Source organism: Hyperolius riggenbachi, chromosome 3 (assembly GCF_040937935.1).
Source record: "Hyperolius riggenbachi isolate aHypRig1 chromosome 3, aHypRig1.pri, whole genome shotgun sequence".
Taxonomy (NCBI): Eukaryota; Metazoa; Chordata; class Amphibia; order Anura; family Hyperoliidae; genus Hyperolius; species Hyperolius riggenbachi.
In genome coordinates this window covers 497,309,291-497,328,570 of record NC_090648.1, presented here as the reverse complement: position 1 = coordinate 497,328,570, position 19,280 = coordinate 497,309,291, and the positions used below count along the sequence as shown (strand labels likewise).

At 45.2% G+C, this 19,280-nt stretch overlaps 1 protein-coding gene across 7 annotated transcripts in view; it reads right to left on the bottom strand.

Annotated features, from left to right (window-relative positions):
* CYFIP2 (cytoplasmic FMR1 interacting protein 2) overlaps positions 1-19,280 on the bottom strand; it is a 133,004-nt gene that overhangs the window by 8,662 nt on the left and 105,062 nt on the right. For all 7 annotated transcript variants that reach the window (XM_068278276.1, XM_068278281.1, XM_068278277.1 and 4 more), the window contains 7 exons: positions 17,900-18,099; positions 15,717-15,804; positions 11,881-12,024; positions 10,853-10,943; positions 6,084-6,214; positions 3,028-3,100; positions 933-1,027 (listed from right to left, as the gene is read on the bottom strand). In XM_068278276.1, coding sequence (XP_068134377.1) covers positions 933-1,027; positions 3,028-3,100; positions 6,084-6,214; positions 10,853-10,943; positions 11,881-12,024; positions 15,717-15,804; positions 17,900-18,099 — 822 coding nt within the window. The remainder of the gene's footprint in view (positions 1-932; positions 1,028-3,027; positions 3,101-6,083; positions 6,215-10,852; positions 10,944-11,880; positions 12,025-15,716; positions 15,805-17,899; positions 18,100-19,280) is intronic.

Here is a 19,280-nt window from a genome sequence, read left to right as displayed (position 1 = left end):
AGTGACTGTCATCAAATGGTTAAACCTGCGGCCACCCAGTGCTCTAGCATATATAGTGGTAATTATTATTTTTTATTATTTATTGTATTTATAAAGCGCCAACATATTACGCAGCGCTGAACATTAGTTTAGGTTACAGACAATATTTAGGGGTGACATACAGCAATATGACAATACAGGAATACAAGAAAACCAGATCACACAGCACAGTATGAATATCAGGTAATGCTTAGTCAGTCACTGGATGGGAGCATGGAGTTAGGCAAGTTAGGTTCACTCAAATGCATAGCATGGGTGCACAGTAATGGAGGTGCATGATCAGGTAGGACACAAAAGGAGGAGGACCCTGCCCAAAGGCTTACAATCTAGAGGGAGAGGTAAGGACACGGAAGGTAGGGGACCAGAGTTCAGCTGTGGGTTTAGAGCAATTGTGAGGGGTAGTAGGCCAGAGTGAAAAGGTGAGTTTTGAGGGCCTTCTTGAAGGTGTTGAAGGAGGGGGCTGCCCTAATGGGTGGAGGTAGGGCGTTCCATAGTGTTGGAGCGGCTCTTGAGAAGTCCTGGAGGCGTGCATGGGACTGGGTGATGCGGGGGACGGTCAGGCGAAGTTCAAACATTGAGCAATGAGTTAGTACTGCATGAAAGATCGTGGACACTCTTCACCATCTTGGTAATCTTGGGTACTCTATCACAGGGACCCAGACAAAATACTATTCAGTGCCAATAAATGTCGGATAAACCAGGAGACGCCCACTCTCTAGTTGCTCCACCCGGTTTCAGTTCTCAGACCCCTAAAGAAGTTTTGATCATCTGGATTCAAAACTTCTTGATAAAAATCATACAGTGATAATAAAGTGGGAAACATCAGTTTGTAAACCTGTAAAAAGTAATCAGACCCCAACGTTTTCTTTTTACAAGGAAGGCCTGTACTGTACCTGCGGGGTGCCCAGTCTCTCAATCAGCGGGACTAGATGGAGCGGAGCGTACTTTGACTCCAGCCGTTTCATCCTCACCTCCAGTCGTTCCCCCTCTGATGACAAACATTGAGCAATGAGTTAGCACTGCATGAAAGATCGTGGACACTTCTCACAATAATAATGTCCACATATGCACCTATAATCCCGAGTAAGGCAATGCCGGCACAGTATTCAAAGTGAATAAAACACAGATTCTGTTAAATTTGGAGATTATAAACCAATGCTACATGAATTTTTGAACTCTGCAGTCATAAACGATCTATTGCATAAAGAGAGTCTGAAGCCTTTCAAGAAAACCTGTTTTTATGCTACATTGTAACCCAAGCTGATTCGCCAGGGGACGTGGCAGAACGAGGTCTTTAACCCCCCGAAATCCCAGGGAAAAATTACATGACTTTCCAGGTCGTGGATTGTGCTGCCCGGAGGCGGCAGAGCTTTGGGCTGTAGCTCTGCCTCCAGTCCAATCAATCTGCGCTGATCGCCGCCTCTCCCCGCCCCTCTCAGTGAAAGAAGACTGAGAGGGGCGGGAGGAGGCGGAGATACGCGGAGATTAACGCCAGTCGAGGCAGAGCTACAGCACAAAGAGCTGCCTCTACCAGGAAGGAGCCCCAAATCTTCCCCCGGGGATTTCGGGGGGAATTAAGACCTCGTTCTGCCGCGTCCCTGCGGTGAATCAGCTTGGTTTATAATGATGAAGCGGCCTGCAGCATAAAAAAGTTTTTTTGAAAGACTTCAGACTCTCATTAAATTGCAAAAAATGTTCGCAAACCAGAATGGTTGGGCAAATAGTGGGAATTAGTCAAAAATTTTTTTTAAAAAAGATCATGTTATTTAAAAAAACAAAAAAATACAAAGAAATTTTTTTTTTAAACTCTGTGAAATGACATTCGCAGCAGTATACTTTAATATATACCGAGATCAACGTTCTGTGTACGATAGTTATTTTTTAAAGGGCACCTGGGGTGGGGAAGAGCCCTTTCTCCATGAAATGGATAAGAGCTTTGGGGTAGAGGTGTGCCAGAGCCCCCCATATCATGGACCATGCGGGTGGGTTATAGCTCAGGCTGCAGAGCCCCACATCATCTGGGCTCCGAATTCTGGCTACACCAGCCTGCATGGGGGACGAGGGGTTAAACAGGCTTGGGAGGCGGGACCCCACGCTGTCCGTTTTCTTAAAATGTATAAAATGTGTATATAAAACACGGAACTCGATATATAGAGGAACTGTAACCCAGGACTGAACTTCATCCCAATCAGTAGCTGATACCCCCTTTCCCTACCCTTTCTCAATTAGATCATCAGGGGGGTCTGTATAGCTGATATTGTGGTGAAACCCCTCCCACAGTGTGATGTCATGACCATGGTCCTTACAATTTGCAGTCTGTTAACCACGTTGCATTGTGGGAAATAACAGTTATGTCCCACTGCCAAGCAAGCAGTATCTCCCTCTATGCGGGCGGGCACACACACACGTGAAACCTTTTAGCCTATGACATTCTTAGGAGATGGGGTTATAGATAATGTCAGTAGGTGTCTAATTTGTTTTTTCGCGTCTGCAAGTAGTAAAGATGATGACCTGCTGGCTGATTGTGGATCAAACAATATTAACAAATTACATGGCGAATATCAATTATTTATATTATATTTAAAAATAAATGTTTTTTTTTTTTACTTTTCACTTTGCAATGTATTGATTTGCTTTTTTAATCCACTACCTTTCTGTAAAATTCATCTTTAAATTGCATCATAGCAAAATGTCATTTTAATGAGTTTAATAACTAAAAGAAAAAAAAAATTTTTGTATGTTTTTAAAATCAATTTTCTCAAAAATCGACAGGGTCTTTTTGAAAAAAATAAAATTCAAATTGTTCCCAAAGAATCAAATTTGTCATATTTACGTAATTACGTAAAATCATGACATTACACAACATAATTATGCACAAAAATTAATTATGAATTTGCCAGAAATTTAACATTACGATTTCGCATCATAATTGCAAATTTTGATTTTTGAAACAGAATTGCGATGATGCGAAATTCAAGCTCATCTCACCTTTTATGAAGACTCGCGGTAAGATGTTCTGGAACGGGGCCGCGTGGAGAAGATCGCACACCTCTTCCTGGGACTGGGGAGGTAAATAAGTTACAAGAATCTGAGAATAAGGCCTTGTTCACATTGTCAAACACAGATGGCCGTGATATCTGAACGCAACGTGCTGCCGTGGCTACATAAGGATGATTCTTAGGGCTGGTTCAGACGGACGTCTGCGTGGCGTCGCGTTTGAGGGCGTTGCAGCGGCTGCGCGGTCAGGCTTTCAGTAGCCGTTGCGTTCCGGTGCGGTTGCGCTTTTTCTTCTCCTAGGGGGACATTAGCTGTCGCGGATGGCCGCCCCCTGGAAGCAGCTCGAACGCTAACAAAAATCAGGACCCAAACTCCGCGATCGTGTAAACGCGCGCAAAAGCTCGGTGAAAACGCTCCATTCACTTGAATGGGAGCGTTTACCGCGACTTCCGAACGCTTGCGGTAAACGCTCCACAAGCGTCCGTCTGAACCAGCCCTTATTCTGAGATTACATGTATGTTACAGGAGAAGCTAAATCTGAACAGAAGTATACTGCATCATCACACAGAACCTCATTTCATGTTATTTATAAGCACACTTGGTTATAAAGTGAACCTGAGATGGTACACTGGCCCGTATTTATACTTACCTTGGGCTTCCTCCAGCCCCATGAGCACCGTGGCTTCCCTTGCCATCCTTTTCGGGCCCCTCCGTTCTGCCGCTACGACTCCCGGTAATCCGGTCAGTCACCGCCACTCATCGGCTTCTGCGCATGCGCGGCTTAGCTGCGCGCGCCCTCAGTCCGCTCCCGTCTTCTGGAGCATTCTGCACCTGCGCATTACTACTGCGCAGACGCAGACCGCTCCAGAGGACAGGAGCGCAACGAGGGGTGCGCGCGTGGCCGAGCCACGTATGCGCAGAAGCCTGTGGCTAGGAGTTATTGAGGGAGAACAGAGGGGCCGAAGAGGATGGCGAGGGAGGCCCCGGTGCTCATGGGGCTGGTGGAAGCCCCAGGTAAGTATAAATATAGGCCAGTGTACCATCTCAGGTTCACTTTAAGTGCACTATCACTTTAAAGGACAAATGAAATGAGAGGGATATGGAGGCTGGCATATTTATTTGCTTTTAAGCAATACTGGTTGCCTGGCTGTCCTGCTAATCCAATGCCTCTAAAGGTGGCTACTAACGATCCAATTTCTAGTGAAAAATCGTTCTAGCGATCAGATAATTCTGATCAGAAGTGAAATCGTTCAAACGCCTATGCGACCAAAATCCCTTCTCAAAAGGTATAATATCTGAATTATATGCTCTACTAAACGACCCATCTCAATCCTTTCACCATAATTACGTGACAAGATGGGAATCTGACCTGAAAAACAGTAAAACTAAAGAGGAATGGGGCAAGGTGTGGGCTACTGTCCCCAAACTCTCCCTCAATTTAATGATGGTTGAATCAGCATATAAAGTTCTATTCAGGTGGTACTGGGTTCCCGCCAGACTCTCGCACTTAGCGGCACCAAACTCAGATAAATGCTTTCGAGGATGTGGGGCAAAAGGAGACATGCTACACACTTTCTGGTCATGCACCATGCTATCTAGATTTTGGGGCAGAGTGTACAGACTTTTGTCATCACTATTTGGTAAAACATTCTCCAGGGACCCCTGGTCAGCATTATTACATCATAGAATAGACTCCCTTACTAAAACTCAGAATACCTTAGTTCATTTTATTTTTGTAGCAGCCTCTCAGACGATTGCTAAAGCCTGGAGGACACAATTTGTGTCTTTTGAAGAGGTTAAAAATAGGGTAACGGCCTTTATGATCCAGGAACAGATGGCTAGTCAGCTCGAAGACAAGGCCCAACAGTTCTCTAAAGTATGGGAACCCTGGAGATTGTTTATTGGTTTCCCCTAAACAGATAATAATTGAAGACTGACTATAGGCCCTAATGGATGATCAGACTCTTTCTCCTTCTTTTTCTTCTTTCTTCCTTTCCTTTTTCTCTTTTTTCCCTCGTTCTTCTATCTTTGTCCACCTCCATGATTCTTCTCTATCCTTGGACCAATCTTACTCTCCATAAAGATGGGGACTGGGTTTTGGCCCATCAAGAGCCAAAAGAATCCTGAGATATCAATGGTATCTATTCCTGGGTTCGCCTGATGTTACAACGTGATAATATGTATGAAGCCAAAAGCGAGACTACCCGAACCTTAACCCCTGTTCCTTTTATGATTACCCTTTTTATCTCTCTGCCTGACGATTTGCACTAGAACTGCAACCGTGCTTGTTAAAATTTCCCTATGTTTGAAAATTTCAATAAAAATTTTGAAACAGAAGTGAAATCGTTCACTACACCATCAACAAACCAATCTTTGCTTCCTATCTATCACAACTAACAAGAAAATCCAAATCTTGGTTTGATGAAAATCCAATTGGACGACTATTTTCATAATCGTTTGTAATCGATTGTGCCCAACGGAAATTATAACCAATCCGATCAGAGTTTCTGATCACTCCAATGATTTTTTTGCGGGAAATTGGACCGTTAGTGTCCACCTGAATACTCTTATGCTGGGTACACACGTTGCGATTTCCCGCTCGATCCACGGGATCGATTAGATTGTTTCCAACATGTTCGATCGGCTTTCGATGGATACAGCCGTCCATTTTGCATACTTTATATGCAAAATCGACGGCTGTATCCATCAAAAGCCGATCGAACATGTTGGAAATAATCAAATTGATCCAATCGATCCCGTGGATCGAGCGGGAAATCGCAACGTGTGTACCCAGCATTAGTCATAGCTCCTGAACCAGCATGCAGCAGATCAGGGGTTCTGACATTATTGTCACATCTGACAAGATTAGCTGCATGCTTGTTTCTGGGGTGTGATTCACACACTACTGCAGGCAAATAGCTCAGCAGGGCTGCCAGGCAATTGGTATTGTCTACAGGAAATAAATATGGCCACCTCCATATATGTCCTTGAAGACCTGATGAATGACTATTGGGAACAATGAGATACAGAATAAGGGCAGCTCTTACCAGAGCCTGTTCTATGAGCAGGCAGAAGAGGATGGCGTTCCCCACCTCCCGGAGGCTCTGGAACACGTCTGTCTTCAGCTCTGCGTATTCTATGATGTCCTTCAGCTGGTGGTGGAAGAACTCCAGGATTCCTGCAAAGAATGGCCACAATGGGAATAAAATGCTTCAGGGGGTCTATTGGGCCACTATGCCAGTTCTCAGCAGAGCTGGATCATCCACAAGACCAACCTAGGCAGCTGCCTAGGGCCTGGAGAGAGTCTAGTGGCCTGGTGGATGCTAATCTAAACCCCCCCCACACCACCACCACCACTAAATCTTATTAAAAAAGGCCAGGTGATTATCAGCGGTGGGCAAAAACTGCTATGTTGTCTAGGACTCCATTTCTTCTTAATCCAGCACCTATTCAGTAAGGAGACCTTGGGCTAGACTCCCAAACTCTGCTACTGCATATATCGTGCGTCCTAGTGGCTGCTGCTGAAGTGCTTTGAGTCCTCCAGGAGAAAAGCGCAATATAAATGTTCTGTGTCTAGTCTTTTCTGGTTCTTTGTACTGACAGCTCTGCATCTGTGGATTTTCATGCAGAGTTGTCAAAAATCTACTAAATGACATTTACCTTCATGCCTTATCCTTAAAACACTGTTACATTAACTCTCAATAATGCCTGACAATAATGCATCTAACCCTAACCTATGTCTAACGTTAACACCTGCACCTCACCCTAACCTTAAAGGACCTATATTGCGAAAATCTTAAAATATATGTAAACATATACAAATAAGAAGTAACTTTCTTCAAGCGTAAAATGCTAAATTCATATAAATGACATTTCTCCTATGTTGCTGTCACTTATAGTAAGTAGTAGAAATCTGACCGAAGCAACAGGTTTTGGGCTAGCCCATCTCCTCATGGGGGATCTCAGCATGGCCTTTATTCTTTATAAAGACAATCCCTGAAAAAGATTTATACACAGATGCTGCCCAGCTTTCCTGATCACCGTGCACTTTTTTTGGCAGTTAGACGGAGAAACTGCTATTCACTAAATGCTTTTGAAAATAAAGAAATCTTTGAGAACCCCTCTTGAGGAGATGGGCTAGTCCAAAACCTGCCGGTTCTGTCAGATTTCCCTCTACTCCGGAAGATGACATATATTTTAAATATTAAAGAGAACCCGAGGTGGGGTTCTGACAATGCTATCCGCATACAGAGGCTGGGTCTGCCTGTATAGCCCAGCCTCTGTTGTTATCCAGATCCCCCCTAATCCCCCCCCCTGCGCTCTGCTATCCCCCATAAATCACAGCCGCGCTGTCGACACGCAGCGTGTCACAGCGGGCTGTGTTTACCTATGTACTGTCAGTCTCGGTGATCACCCCGCCTCCTGCATAGCTCCGTTCCCCGCCCGCGTCCCTTCCCTCCCTGCTGATTGGAGGGAAGGGACGCGGTCGGAGACCGGAGCTATGCAGGAGGTGGGGGGAGCGCCGAGACTGACAGTACATAGGTAAACACAGCCCGCACAGCGCGGCTGTGATTTATGGGTGATGATCGCAGAGCGCAGGGGGGGCTTAGGGGGGATCTGGATAGCAACAGAGGCTGGGCTGTATAGGCAGACCCAGCCTTTGTATGCGGATAGCATTGTCAGAACCCCACCTCGGGTTCTCTTTAAGATTTTTGCCACAGTGGTCCTTTAACCTCTCTTAAATCCTATTCTAACATTTATCACTAACCTATGAACCAAACTGATCACTAACCCCACATTACAAGCATAACTCAGAGCAAAAGCTAAGAGTTACAGACAGCTTTCTCTTGTGTGTCCTGCCCATGTAGTCCTCAACAGTGATAGGGAAACTCGCCATGGTGCGGTTTGCTGGGTAAACACAAAAATCTCAATGCAAACTCCATCTCTACCGCCCACCTCATCTTTGTTTAAAGCAAACCTGAAGTGAAACAAAACTTTATGATATAATGAATTGTATATGAAGTACGGATAATAAATAGAACGTTAGTACTTAGTAGCAAAGAAGAGTCTCATTTTTATTTTCAGTTAGATACCTTTTTTTTTTTTAATAACATTGCATCATTCTGTCATACTTGCAGTTTTAATACCACAATATAGTGTAGTAAGTTGGGTGATGGGTAAATGGAAAAGTATATGATAGCTATACTCACAACAAGTCAGGGTTACCAATTAGGCAACCACTGTAGATGCAGGTGAGGAGATTAGGTCTGTCCTCACTCAGGATTAAGATGTCACTCTCTGTAGATTAGGAGAAGAAAGGGAATTCAACCCCTCCACCAGGGGTGGATGCTGATATTGTAAGGAGAACAGAGGCGCCAACAGAATAAAATATATCTAAAAACTTTAACATTCCTCGGGAGGCGGTGGTGGACTCATCTCTCTAAGCGCCTCTGTCGCTTATCGTGACCTAAAGACTGCACTGTGTGTACTCCTGTTAATTATTGCCTGAAGAAGCGGGAATATACCCGTGAAACGCGTTGCGCTGTATGTTGGAGTATATAAATAAATGTGTTTGTACTAAAACCGACAGTATCATGCCTGCTTCGGGGAGATGAGTCCACCACAGCCTCCCGAGAAATTTTAAAGTTTTTAGATATATTTTATTCTGTTGGCGCCTCTGTTCCCCTTACAATAAAAGCAGAAATAATGACCCTTTGAACTTTCCTGCAGTAAAACCTTATCTCAAGCTGCCTCTCACTGTTTCTTGGCTGTTTAAGCGCTTCAGAAAATGGGACTGTATTCGACACAAGTTGGGTCGAAAAGCTCAGTCAGGGTCAACTGAAGGTTTTTTTTAACTCTTTCTGTACTGGAAAACAATAGGAGACTCTTTTCTTTGCTACGAATGTTCTATCTCCTAGTTGTACTACACATACGAATCGCCACCATGGAATATGTCGGCGCTTTATAAATCAATAATAATAATAATCATATAAGTTTATTTTCGCTTCAGATTTGCTTTAACCATCTTAGCGGTATGGACGAGCTCAGCTCGTCCATCACCGCCGATGGCTGCCGCTCAGGCCCTGCTGGGCCGATTTTGACGAAATAAAGAGCAGCACATGCAGCCGGCACTTTGCCAGCCGCGTGTGCTGCCCGATCGCCGCCGCTCTGCGGCGATCCGCCGCGAGCAGCGGCGAAAGAGGGTCCCCCCAGCCGCCTGAGCCCTGCGCAGCCGGAACAAATAGTTCCGGCCAGCGCTGAGGGCTGGATCGGAGGCGGCGGACGTCAGGACGTCGGCTGACGTCCATGACGTTACTCCGCTCGTCGCCATGGCGACAGGAGAAGCCAAACACGGAAGGCTGCTCATTGCGGCCTTCCGTGTTAATTTTGGCCGCCGGAGGCGATCAGAAGAACGCCTCCGGAGCGCCATCTAGTGGGCTTTCATGCAGCCAACTTTCAGTTGGCTGCATGAAATAGTTTTTTTTTTATTTACAAAAAACCCTCATGCAGCCGCCCTGGCGATCTTAATAGAACGCCAGGGTGGTTAAAGGTCATGCAGGCATTATGGGACAAAAGTTTGCCGAAGTTCACAAATGCACACGAAGACAAACTCCATCCTTAACGTTCCCATTAACGGTACAATTTCTCCTTGGATTCGATCTTTTGACACACTTTTTATGATCGAATTGTATAGAAAATTGCGTCGTTTGTGGCGCAAACCGATGTGATAGGAATCTTAGGTCGATCGGAAACGAAAAATTATCAATACAAAAGCTGGATTTTATGATCGAATCGGAATGTAAAGCCTTCTCAACCACTTGAGGACCGTAGACTTACACTCCCTAGTGACCAGGCTGTTTTATAATTTAGGCCACTGCAGGGCCATGCAATGCATCACACAAGTGATTCCCCCTCCCCCTTTCTGCCCACCAACAAAGCTTTCTGTTGGTGGGCTCTGATTGGTGGTGCAGTGTTTGTTTGTTTTTTAATTATTTGTTTATTTTTTTTTAAATAAATGTAGCTATTTATTTAATTATTTTTCTATACCCACACTCCCTCTTTCCCTCCCCCAGCCAGCCAATGACAGCAATCGGCTGTCATAGGCTTCAGCCTATGACAGCGGTTCGCTTCTCTGCCTCCCAGGGGGACAGCTGTGTCACACGGCTGTCCCCAGTACAGCGTTGCCGTAGATTGCAGTGCTGCACAGTGTAAATAGACGGTGATTTCGCCATCTAACAGTCTCTGAGCGGCCGCTGTGAGATTAATTAATTAATTAATTGTACCATTAACAGGCACCTTTAGTCTTCAAGTCTAAAGCAAGGGACTAATGCTGCCAATTCATATTACAGGTCACTTAAAAGTAGAAGGTGTGCTTTGGGAGTTGATATAAGTATAACGGACGAGGCTTCACTACTGCTTGATTTTCATTTTCACAAGACCTACGACTCCTGCAGTGTCTGAAAATGTGAGCTGACAGCATCAGTCGCAGATAAGGCTGGTAGGTCTGTGACTCTTTTGCTGCTGGATTAGAAACTCTAGCACATGCATACTTTACATTATATGCAGGGGTACTGTCTGCCAAAGAATTTCCGGTTTTGCCCAGTGAAGCAAGTGATATGAAAAAGACACAAAGCATTTTTTATATCAGTATGCTTCACTATAGGTTCATTCGTAAAATGAAAAAATATAAACAGAGGGCCATTGGCCCATGTGAGCTCCTCTTCCTGTATGACAAGTTATGGAGGTCAAGGGTCAGCGTTCATTTGGAAATTAAGCAGTACAGCCAGCCAAGTTAGGCAGCACCGTGCAGCTTTACCTGGAGATCCGTATTCATGTCTTGGCAGCCGGCAGATTTTTGGCATCACCTCTATTAAGGTCTTCACATACTGCAGAACGGTGCCCTGAAGCTGTGGATAATAAGGGAGAAACAGGTCATACTTACTAGAAAAAACAAGCAAACAAACAACTTCAGTCCTAAATCCAAACATTAGTGCTGTACAGATACATTACTAGCCTAGGGGCTAGCGATGCCTCTGTTACTATGGAGTGGGGAGAAGGGAGGGCACGCGATGTATGACAGAGCAGCTTGCGCTAATCGGGGTGAGGAGGAGAACAATGAGCTCAGGGGTCTGTTGGATGTCCGTAAAGAGCTATAGACAAAATATTGGGGGGAGGGGGGAATTTCCCCCCCCCGAAAAAAAAATCCTTAGGCCCCATTCATACGTAGAAACGCAAAATGCCGGAGATTTTTTCCGGCGTTTTGCAGGAGTGATTTTTCCACGATTTCACGTGGAAAAATCACCGAACACTGCGGCGATTTTGGCGCAATCACGTTTTGTGCTTCTATAGCACTGAAACGCGATCGCCTGGAAATCGCCTGAAAATTGTGCAGGCTACGCGTTTGCATTTGGCGGTTTTGCCAGTTTTTGGGCGATTTGCGGCGATTAGCGCAAATCGCCCAAGTAAGAACGAGTCAATAGGGTTTCATTACGCTTGCGCTTTCAAAAAGTGCTAGCGTTTGATCGTTTTGCCGAAATCGCGGCAAAACGCTCTAGTGTGAATGGGGCCTTAGAAGCGCCGGCATTTTGCGGGAGTGATTTTTCCGCTATTTCAAATCACTGGACAGTGCATAAATTTCTTCGCGATCGCGTTTAATGCTTCTATAGCACTGAAACGCAATCGCCGGGAAATCGCCTGAAAATGGTGCAGGCTACGCAGGAAGACTACTCTTTTGGACTTTACTCTCTGACGGCAAGCAATGAAGTCCGATTATGGGGAATACAAATAAATCGCAGCCCCGCCTTGCTGTTACAAGCCCCTCCCCCACCACTGACACCATCTCACCAGACTCTTGACGATTTTCAGCAGCTCCTCCATAACCACGGCGATACCCTGGTACCCCAGAAGGCGGCAGATGGTCTTGAAGTGCGGTGGACCCACAAAGTTGCGATACGAGCTGTAGATGTGGCTGTAGGCAATATTGAGGGGCTGAACATCAAAGAAAAGAGAAATGAAAGTGTTATCAGGGGCACATGGGGCCTTCTTCACAGAGGTTTGGTAACGTTGCGGGCGTTGCTAGGGTAACACTGCTAGGTTATCGTGCGGTTTGCTACTGGCTTAGCACACGTTACTCTGCCAATGCTCACCTTATCTAGATAATGCAGGTCGTGCTAACTGCGCAACGCACGCTACCTTGTCAGGGTAAGTAATGTTAAAATTGGTATGTGCTCTTTGTGCATGGCGACTTTACTGAACTTTTGTGAATACGGCCCATGAAAGCAGCAGGGGCAGCCATACTATCCCAGGAAAAAGAAAAAAGAAAGAATTTTCCATTTTTACTGCCTCAGACTGAAGCCAATCCTGATGTCATTTCCTGCCTTACTCCTTTTTTCTCCTCTGCTTGAAATGATGTATGCAATGCCAGCCCTCCTCCCCAGTTTGCTTTGTAAACATTTGTGAGCACAGCCAGCGTGGATCGTATGTCAGCAGCTTCTGCAGAGGGGCGAGCTGTCCTCCTCAGCCTTGTGTCACACTGAAATGCCCTCAGCCAATCAGTGAGGATCAGGAATGTGGGAGGGGAGATAACAAGCTTCCTTCTCCCTAGCAATGTACCAGAATAGAGCCAGGCTGACAAACAAAAAATTCATTACAGCAGACACATTTATGATTATATTGGAATGCTTGCAATGCAGGGTCAGGTTGTAGACTGCATAATAAACACAGAGCAAAGGATTAATGGAATTTGATTTCAGGGCTGACAATCCAGCTTTAAGTGGACACCCTGCACTTCTGCCACACTATTCAATGGGGACTGAGATGGGTGACACAATGGCTAAAGCCACGTACACATGTCAGATACAAGTTGTCTAGAGACGTGAAAAGAAAATGATTCTTTGGGCACGATGAATGATCTGTCCAGGCAAAGCAGTTTAGGCAATTATTGTTTATATAATACACATGTACATATATTGTTGAATCACGACTCACTGCAATTGGTGCAAGTATGCGTGTGCAGCTCTTATCTAAACATTGATTGGTCCTCCCCGCTCTGTACAGGGTTGTGAATGACCGTGCTATTGCCGTATGTCCAGAATCGTTGCACATCACATTCAATGCAGATGTCATTCTCTGACAATCGTTCATACACAATGACTTTCATCTAGAGTTTGTATTTAGCTTCAGGGTGCGTACACACATCCAATTTTGATTGTCCAACTTTACCACATCGGCGTAATATAAGAGCTTACCTACACAATCTCTTCATAGTATTCAAAATCTTTTTGGCCCTCATACTACATGAAAGTGGTAAGATTGGCCAATCAAAATTGGATGTGTGTACATTTGCTTTGTATCCCGGCCAGGACACTAGTTGTAGGGATGGTCAATGAAATGCTAATCCTTCCATGTAGATGCATATTTTATGCTAATTGTATGCAAATTCAAGCCATTTGGAAATGGACCAATAAAATCCGGCATTTGATTGGTCAGTTCCCAAACTGCAAAAATCTGCCTAAAATTAACATCAACTCGTAATAATTATCATCACATTGTCGATCTCTGGCTATCTGCATTGAGTTTTCATGTCTTCTCAATCTACTCCCAATCGAGAATGGGATTGAAGTTGTGCACTAATGATCGGAAAATCGATCCCAATCTCAATCTGGAGAAAATCAGAAATGCCAGAAACTATCGATTCGACATGTTAATCTGAGGGAAATTGCATGGTGTATACCAGACACAACAATGAAATGGTAAGGATATTACATTGTGAGTCCCTCTGATGGACAGGAATCTCTAGTGAGCAAATCAGCCTGAAATGACCATTCCTGATAGTTTTGGGGGATAATTTTGGAACAATCGCTGCACAGACCTGCTGTTCCAGCCCGTTAAACCCCTTTGTGACCAAGGACGTTACAGCTACGTCCTGTGAAGCTGAATGGACGTAACTGTAACGTCCCTTGGTCCTGCAGCCGAACGGAGATTCAGTTGCCATATGACAGCTTACATCACCCCTCACTGATCAGAAGCCATGGCAACTGGCTCCTGATCATGTGATCACTACAATCGCTGGTGATTGTAGTGATCCCTTGGCGGTGACGGCGGAATAAGAGGATCCACTCATTTTCCTGACGTTTCTCCGGCGATCGTCATTCCCCCTCCGCTCTGCAGTACATCCAGCCTCGCACTGCCTCTAGTGTCGGGTTCCAGCTTGATGACGTCATCAAGCCAGGACTCGACACTAGAGGCAGTGCAAGGCTGGATGGCGGAGAGAGCTGCTCCTTGCTGGATCTATGGGAGGAGAGTAATGGCTTCCTACCTATACTGGGGACACCTTTGCCTGGCTATCTATAATGGGGAAACCCGGGTCCCGAAGTGTTAAAAGCACACCTTAAATCAGAGGGATATGGAGACATATTTATTTCCCTTCAAAGCGGACCCGAACTCAGAAATTCCTCTCTGCTCTAAAATATAAGCAACAGCATAATAACCTTTAAAGAAAAACATTACTTTATTACAGCTGATACAAATCTGCAGTGTGTCTACTTCCTGCTTTCATGGAAGCAGACATATTGTTAACATCCTGTGTTTACAAATTTGCTGCTCTGCCGAGGCAGCCGGTTGGCACAGCTGAGAGATCAAATTACACTGGTTAATAGTCACCGATGAGGAGGGATTAGACAGGCTAAATGCTCTAAATACATACTGGGTGCCTTTCTCTCTGTTTTCCTTCTGTCCTGTGCAGTTCAGGTCCACTTTAAAACAATGGAAATTACCTGGCTGTCCTGCTGATCCTATGTCTCTAATACTTTTAGCCGTAGACCGTAAATAAGCATGCAGATTGGATACTCTAACATCTGACTGGATTTGTCACATGCTTGTTTCAGGTGTGTGGTTCAGACACTACTGCAGCCAGAGAGGTCAGCAGGACTGCCAGGTAGGCTGGTATTGTTTTAATCGGAAATAAATATGGCAGCCTCCATATCTTTGGAGATGTAACTTGTTTACCCTCCTCAGCGGTAAGCCCGACCTGAGCTCGGGCTAAGCCGCCGCGGATGATTTCTCAGGCCCCGGTGGGCCAATTTGTAAAAAAAAAATTTTATTACACGCAGCTAGCACTTTGGTAGCTGCGTGTACTACACGATCGCCACCACTCCGTGCCGATTCGCCGCTACCCGCCGCGCCGCCCCCCCTCCAGACCCCTTGCGCAGCCTGGCCAATCACCGCCAGGCAGCGCTAAGGGGTGGATCAGGACTCCCTCCGACGCCGATCGTAGCCATGGCGACGGGGGAAAGCCAAACAGGAAATCCCGTTCTGAACGGGATTTCCTGTTTGCTCTGATCGCTGGAGGTGATCGGAGAGGGAGGGGGGATGCCGCTGCACAGTGGCTATCATGTAGCTAGCGCTAGGCAAGCTACATGATTTAAAAAAAAATAAAAATAAAATTAAGGGCTCCTTAATCATCAGATCCTACCCAATTCTTGTCTGGCTGTGGGGTGAAGTAGGAGCGGTGTTAAGCCTGACGACCGTTTCGCTTTGTTCAGCCTCTGAGGACACTCAACGGAGCGAAACGGTCGTCAGGCTTAACACCACTCCTACTTCACCCCACAGCCAGACAAGGATCAGGTAGGATCTGATCATAGATGGTTATTATGTTCTCGATACGGTCAGGCCTCTCTTACCTTGGACCCGTACAGATAATATGGCTGCACATTGGCTGGCTTGTCTCTCTGCGGCTCCTGTGTAAAGGGAATGGCTGTTCGGACAAATCTGGAAAGAGATAGGAAGATATTAGGTGAACACAGGTCACTGACTACAACAATACAGACACCAAACCAACAAACGTTGATTCAGGTAATGCCATTAATGACTAACTGTACGGTATACTGCAAAGTTTTAAAAGCACAACTGAAGTGAGAATAATATGGAAGCTGCCATATTTATTTGCTTTTAAACAAAACCAGTTGCCTGGCACCCCCTGCTGTTCTATTTGGCTGCAGCAGTGTCTGAATAATACCAGAAACAAGCATGCAGCTAGTCAGATTTTACAATGTCAGAAACATCTGATCTGCTGCATGCTTGTTCGGGGTCTATGGCTAATTGTATTAGAAGCAGAGGATAAGCAGGATAGCCAGGCAACTGATATTGCTTAAAAGGAAATAAATATGGCAGCCTCCATATCCCTCTTGCTTCAGAATCCCTTTAAAGGACATCTGAGGTGAAATTATATCTAATGAGCTAAACAATTGTATCTATCATCCTCCTCCTAAAAATGACAATTTTTTAAAAATATTTTACAGTTTTAAAAGTATTTGGCTTGAGGAATGCCCTATAAACTATATGAAAGGAAAATAATTATGCAATGAGTAAAAGTTTATCTCAGATCCACTTTAATTGGTTAAAGATCTGCAGTGATGGTCGTTATCGCCGCACAATGCTATGTGATGGTCCCGTGATCGTACACCTGTACCAACGTTGTGATATCGTGGAAACGTTTGCTCGGCGCTCAGAAAACTTTGCCAGTCGTTTGGAAAATAGTCGGTTAAAATTGCAATTTTGGTACATAGCTTTTCTGCTTTTCTCTTAACTTTTTGCCTGGTCAATAAAATGCCTTTTAAACCACCAGCAAGCAAGAAAATACTCAGATAGTTTCGATAGTACTTGTAACACCTGATTTTTGGAGCTTCTTTAATTGCAAAGTGCTGAGGAACACCAAATGTGTGCAGAGTGCTGGGAAATAGTAGAAGGCAGACAACCCACCACCACAGAGTGTCACCATCACTGCATGTGCGCGCTGCTCCTCTCAGAGCTCTGTACACTTAGGTGTTCCTCTGAAGAAGCCCGTTATGGGCGAAACATGTTAGGAATGTGGGGTTCATGAGCAGTTTTCCCCCCCATTCTATGCTGTCCAGTGCAAGTGTCATACAACTGTAGATGCCGAGGGACCTCAGTAGTGGACTCTCTGACTACACACGGGCTACATGGTCCTGGCAGTTTCCTGTCTGTGAACCCTGTTGCATTGTGGGAAATAGCTGTTTACAGCTGTTTCCATCTCTGCTAAAAAAGCAAGCAGCAGCTACATCACCTGCCAGCAGTAAAAATGTCACCATGTGATAAATGTCAGAATGTAAATCAGGGAGAGGAAAGATTTTACAATGGACAAACACTGACAAAATCATTTATACATAATTATTGTAAAAATGAAGCACTTTTTTATTACACTATTTTCAAGGGAGTTCCTCTTTAAGTGCCCTTATTTTCCGTCAGTGTTCCGTTGTTACGAGATAACCTGTATCAAAAAAACCCTCCCCTGGGGGGTACTTACCTCGGGAGGGGGAAGCCTCAGGGTCCCAATAAGGTTTCCCCCTCCCCTGTAGCTGCAGGCAGTCCAGCGCTGGCTTCCCTGGAGTGTCCCGGAATCCTCCCTCGACAAGCGCTGATTTATTTACCGTTCCTGGCTCCAGTGGGAGCGCTGTTGCGGCTCTCTGCACAGAGATAGGCGGAAATAGCCAATCTCTGTCGAGTCCGCTCTACTACGCAGGAGAAGGAGACTTGCGCCTGCGCAGTAGAGCGGCCTGACAGCGATCGGCTATTTCCCCCTATCTCCGAGGCGGAGAGCCGATACTGCGCCGGAGCCAGGAAGCTAAATATTTACATCCCCGCCGTTCCGGGAGCTTTATCTCCGCCGCCGTAGGACCGAGGACGACGGGAGAAGCCTCAATAGGATCTGGAGGCTTCCCCCACCCCAGATAAGTACTCCCCCAGGGGAGGTTTTTCTCATTACCGGTTTTCTTTACGCGATGGGAATGGCGGGGAAACACTGACATTTCGTGCCAGAGAGAATTTGGCCAGCATTTTCACTCACCGATTGGTGGAGCCATTGTAGCAGTAGTTGGGCAGGAAGTCGAAGTTGAGCTCCCAGAAGACGTGCAGCGTGTTTCTGCCGTACGGCGCAGAGACGTTGTGATTGGCTTCTCGGAACATGGCGTCGAAGCTGTCCAGAGTCAGGTGCTTGGAGAGGAGGCGGTGGGTGAGGCGGTTTATATCCAGCAACCATTCCAACTCCTGCAACAAGGAAAAGATGATTGCTGGAGAGTCTGAGGCTAGTGCACACATAACATAACATGAAAGGTCGCGTTTTATGTCGTGCGGTTTTTTTGTGTGCGCGTTTTTGGTACGTTTGCATTTTTTTTTACCACAGATGCGTTTTTCAAGCGTTTTGCATGCTTTTTAATGCGTTGGCAGTTTGCATATACAAAACGCGTATGCATTTTTTATGCGTTTTACAATTGCGTTTTATGCAAATAACTAGGAAGACAACAGGAAGCAGAAATACATCACAAAAATAAAAACGCATATAAAAACGCATGAAAAACGCATACCATTCCATTTCCATTTACTTTCATTATGTGCGCTTTTGATGCGTTTTTGCATACTATGCAACAAAACCAGCGTTTTTAAAAACGCACACATACAAAACGCATATGCGTTTTTTATCTGTGGTTTTTCCTGACGCCCATAGACTTCCATTAGCGGCAAAAACGCAGCGTTTCCCGCAACGCAAGCGTTTCTGCTAAGTGTGCACCAAGCATAGAGGTGCCCATTAATGGTGCAATTTTTAACAAACGATATATTTTTTTTTTATATAAGATCATTCAGATCAAAATAAAAGATTGTATCTAATTGAAAAAAAAAAAATCATTTTTCAAAGTGACCTTTTTTTTGGTGTGTTTTCAATTTAATGAATGGCTTGAATTACTCACTATTGCATGAGCAGGGGCGTAACAATAAACCCTGCAAGGGATGCAGCCACAGGGGGGCCCAGAACTGAAGGGGGCCCTGAAGCTGAAGGGGGCCCCATGTGGGGTGGAGTTTCTTTTCCCTGTCCTGAAACTGTCAAGGGCACGGAGAGAAAAACCTTCTGATCTCTGCACAATTGTTTTAATCACTGCATCTGCTCAGCCACAGAATCATACAAAGTTTTGCAGACCGAGTTTTGTAGACAGTCCCTACTTAGTGTTCAGCAGGGTTTTTTTGTACAGTGCTCTACCCCCAGCCTCTCTACCCCTCCCTAAGTGCTGTGTACTGTAGTGATTCTGGAGGAGTTTGCAGAGCCAGTTCTGCTCCATCAGAGATGGACAGAGTGAGTGTAATAAGCGGAGGCTGGGAGCACACTCGTCTGTTGGTTTTCCTGTATGTGTTTTTTGTACACCATGTGTGTCTGTATGTGTGAAAACATGCACATT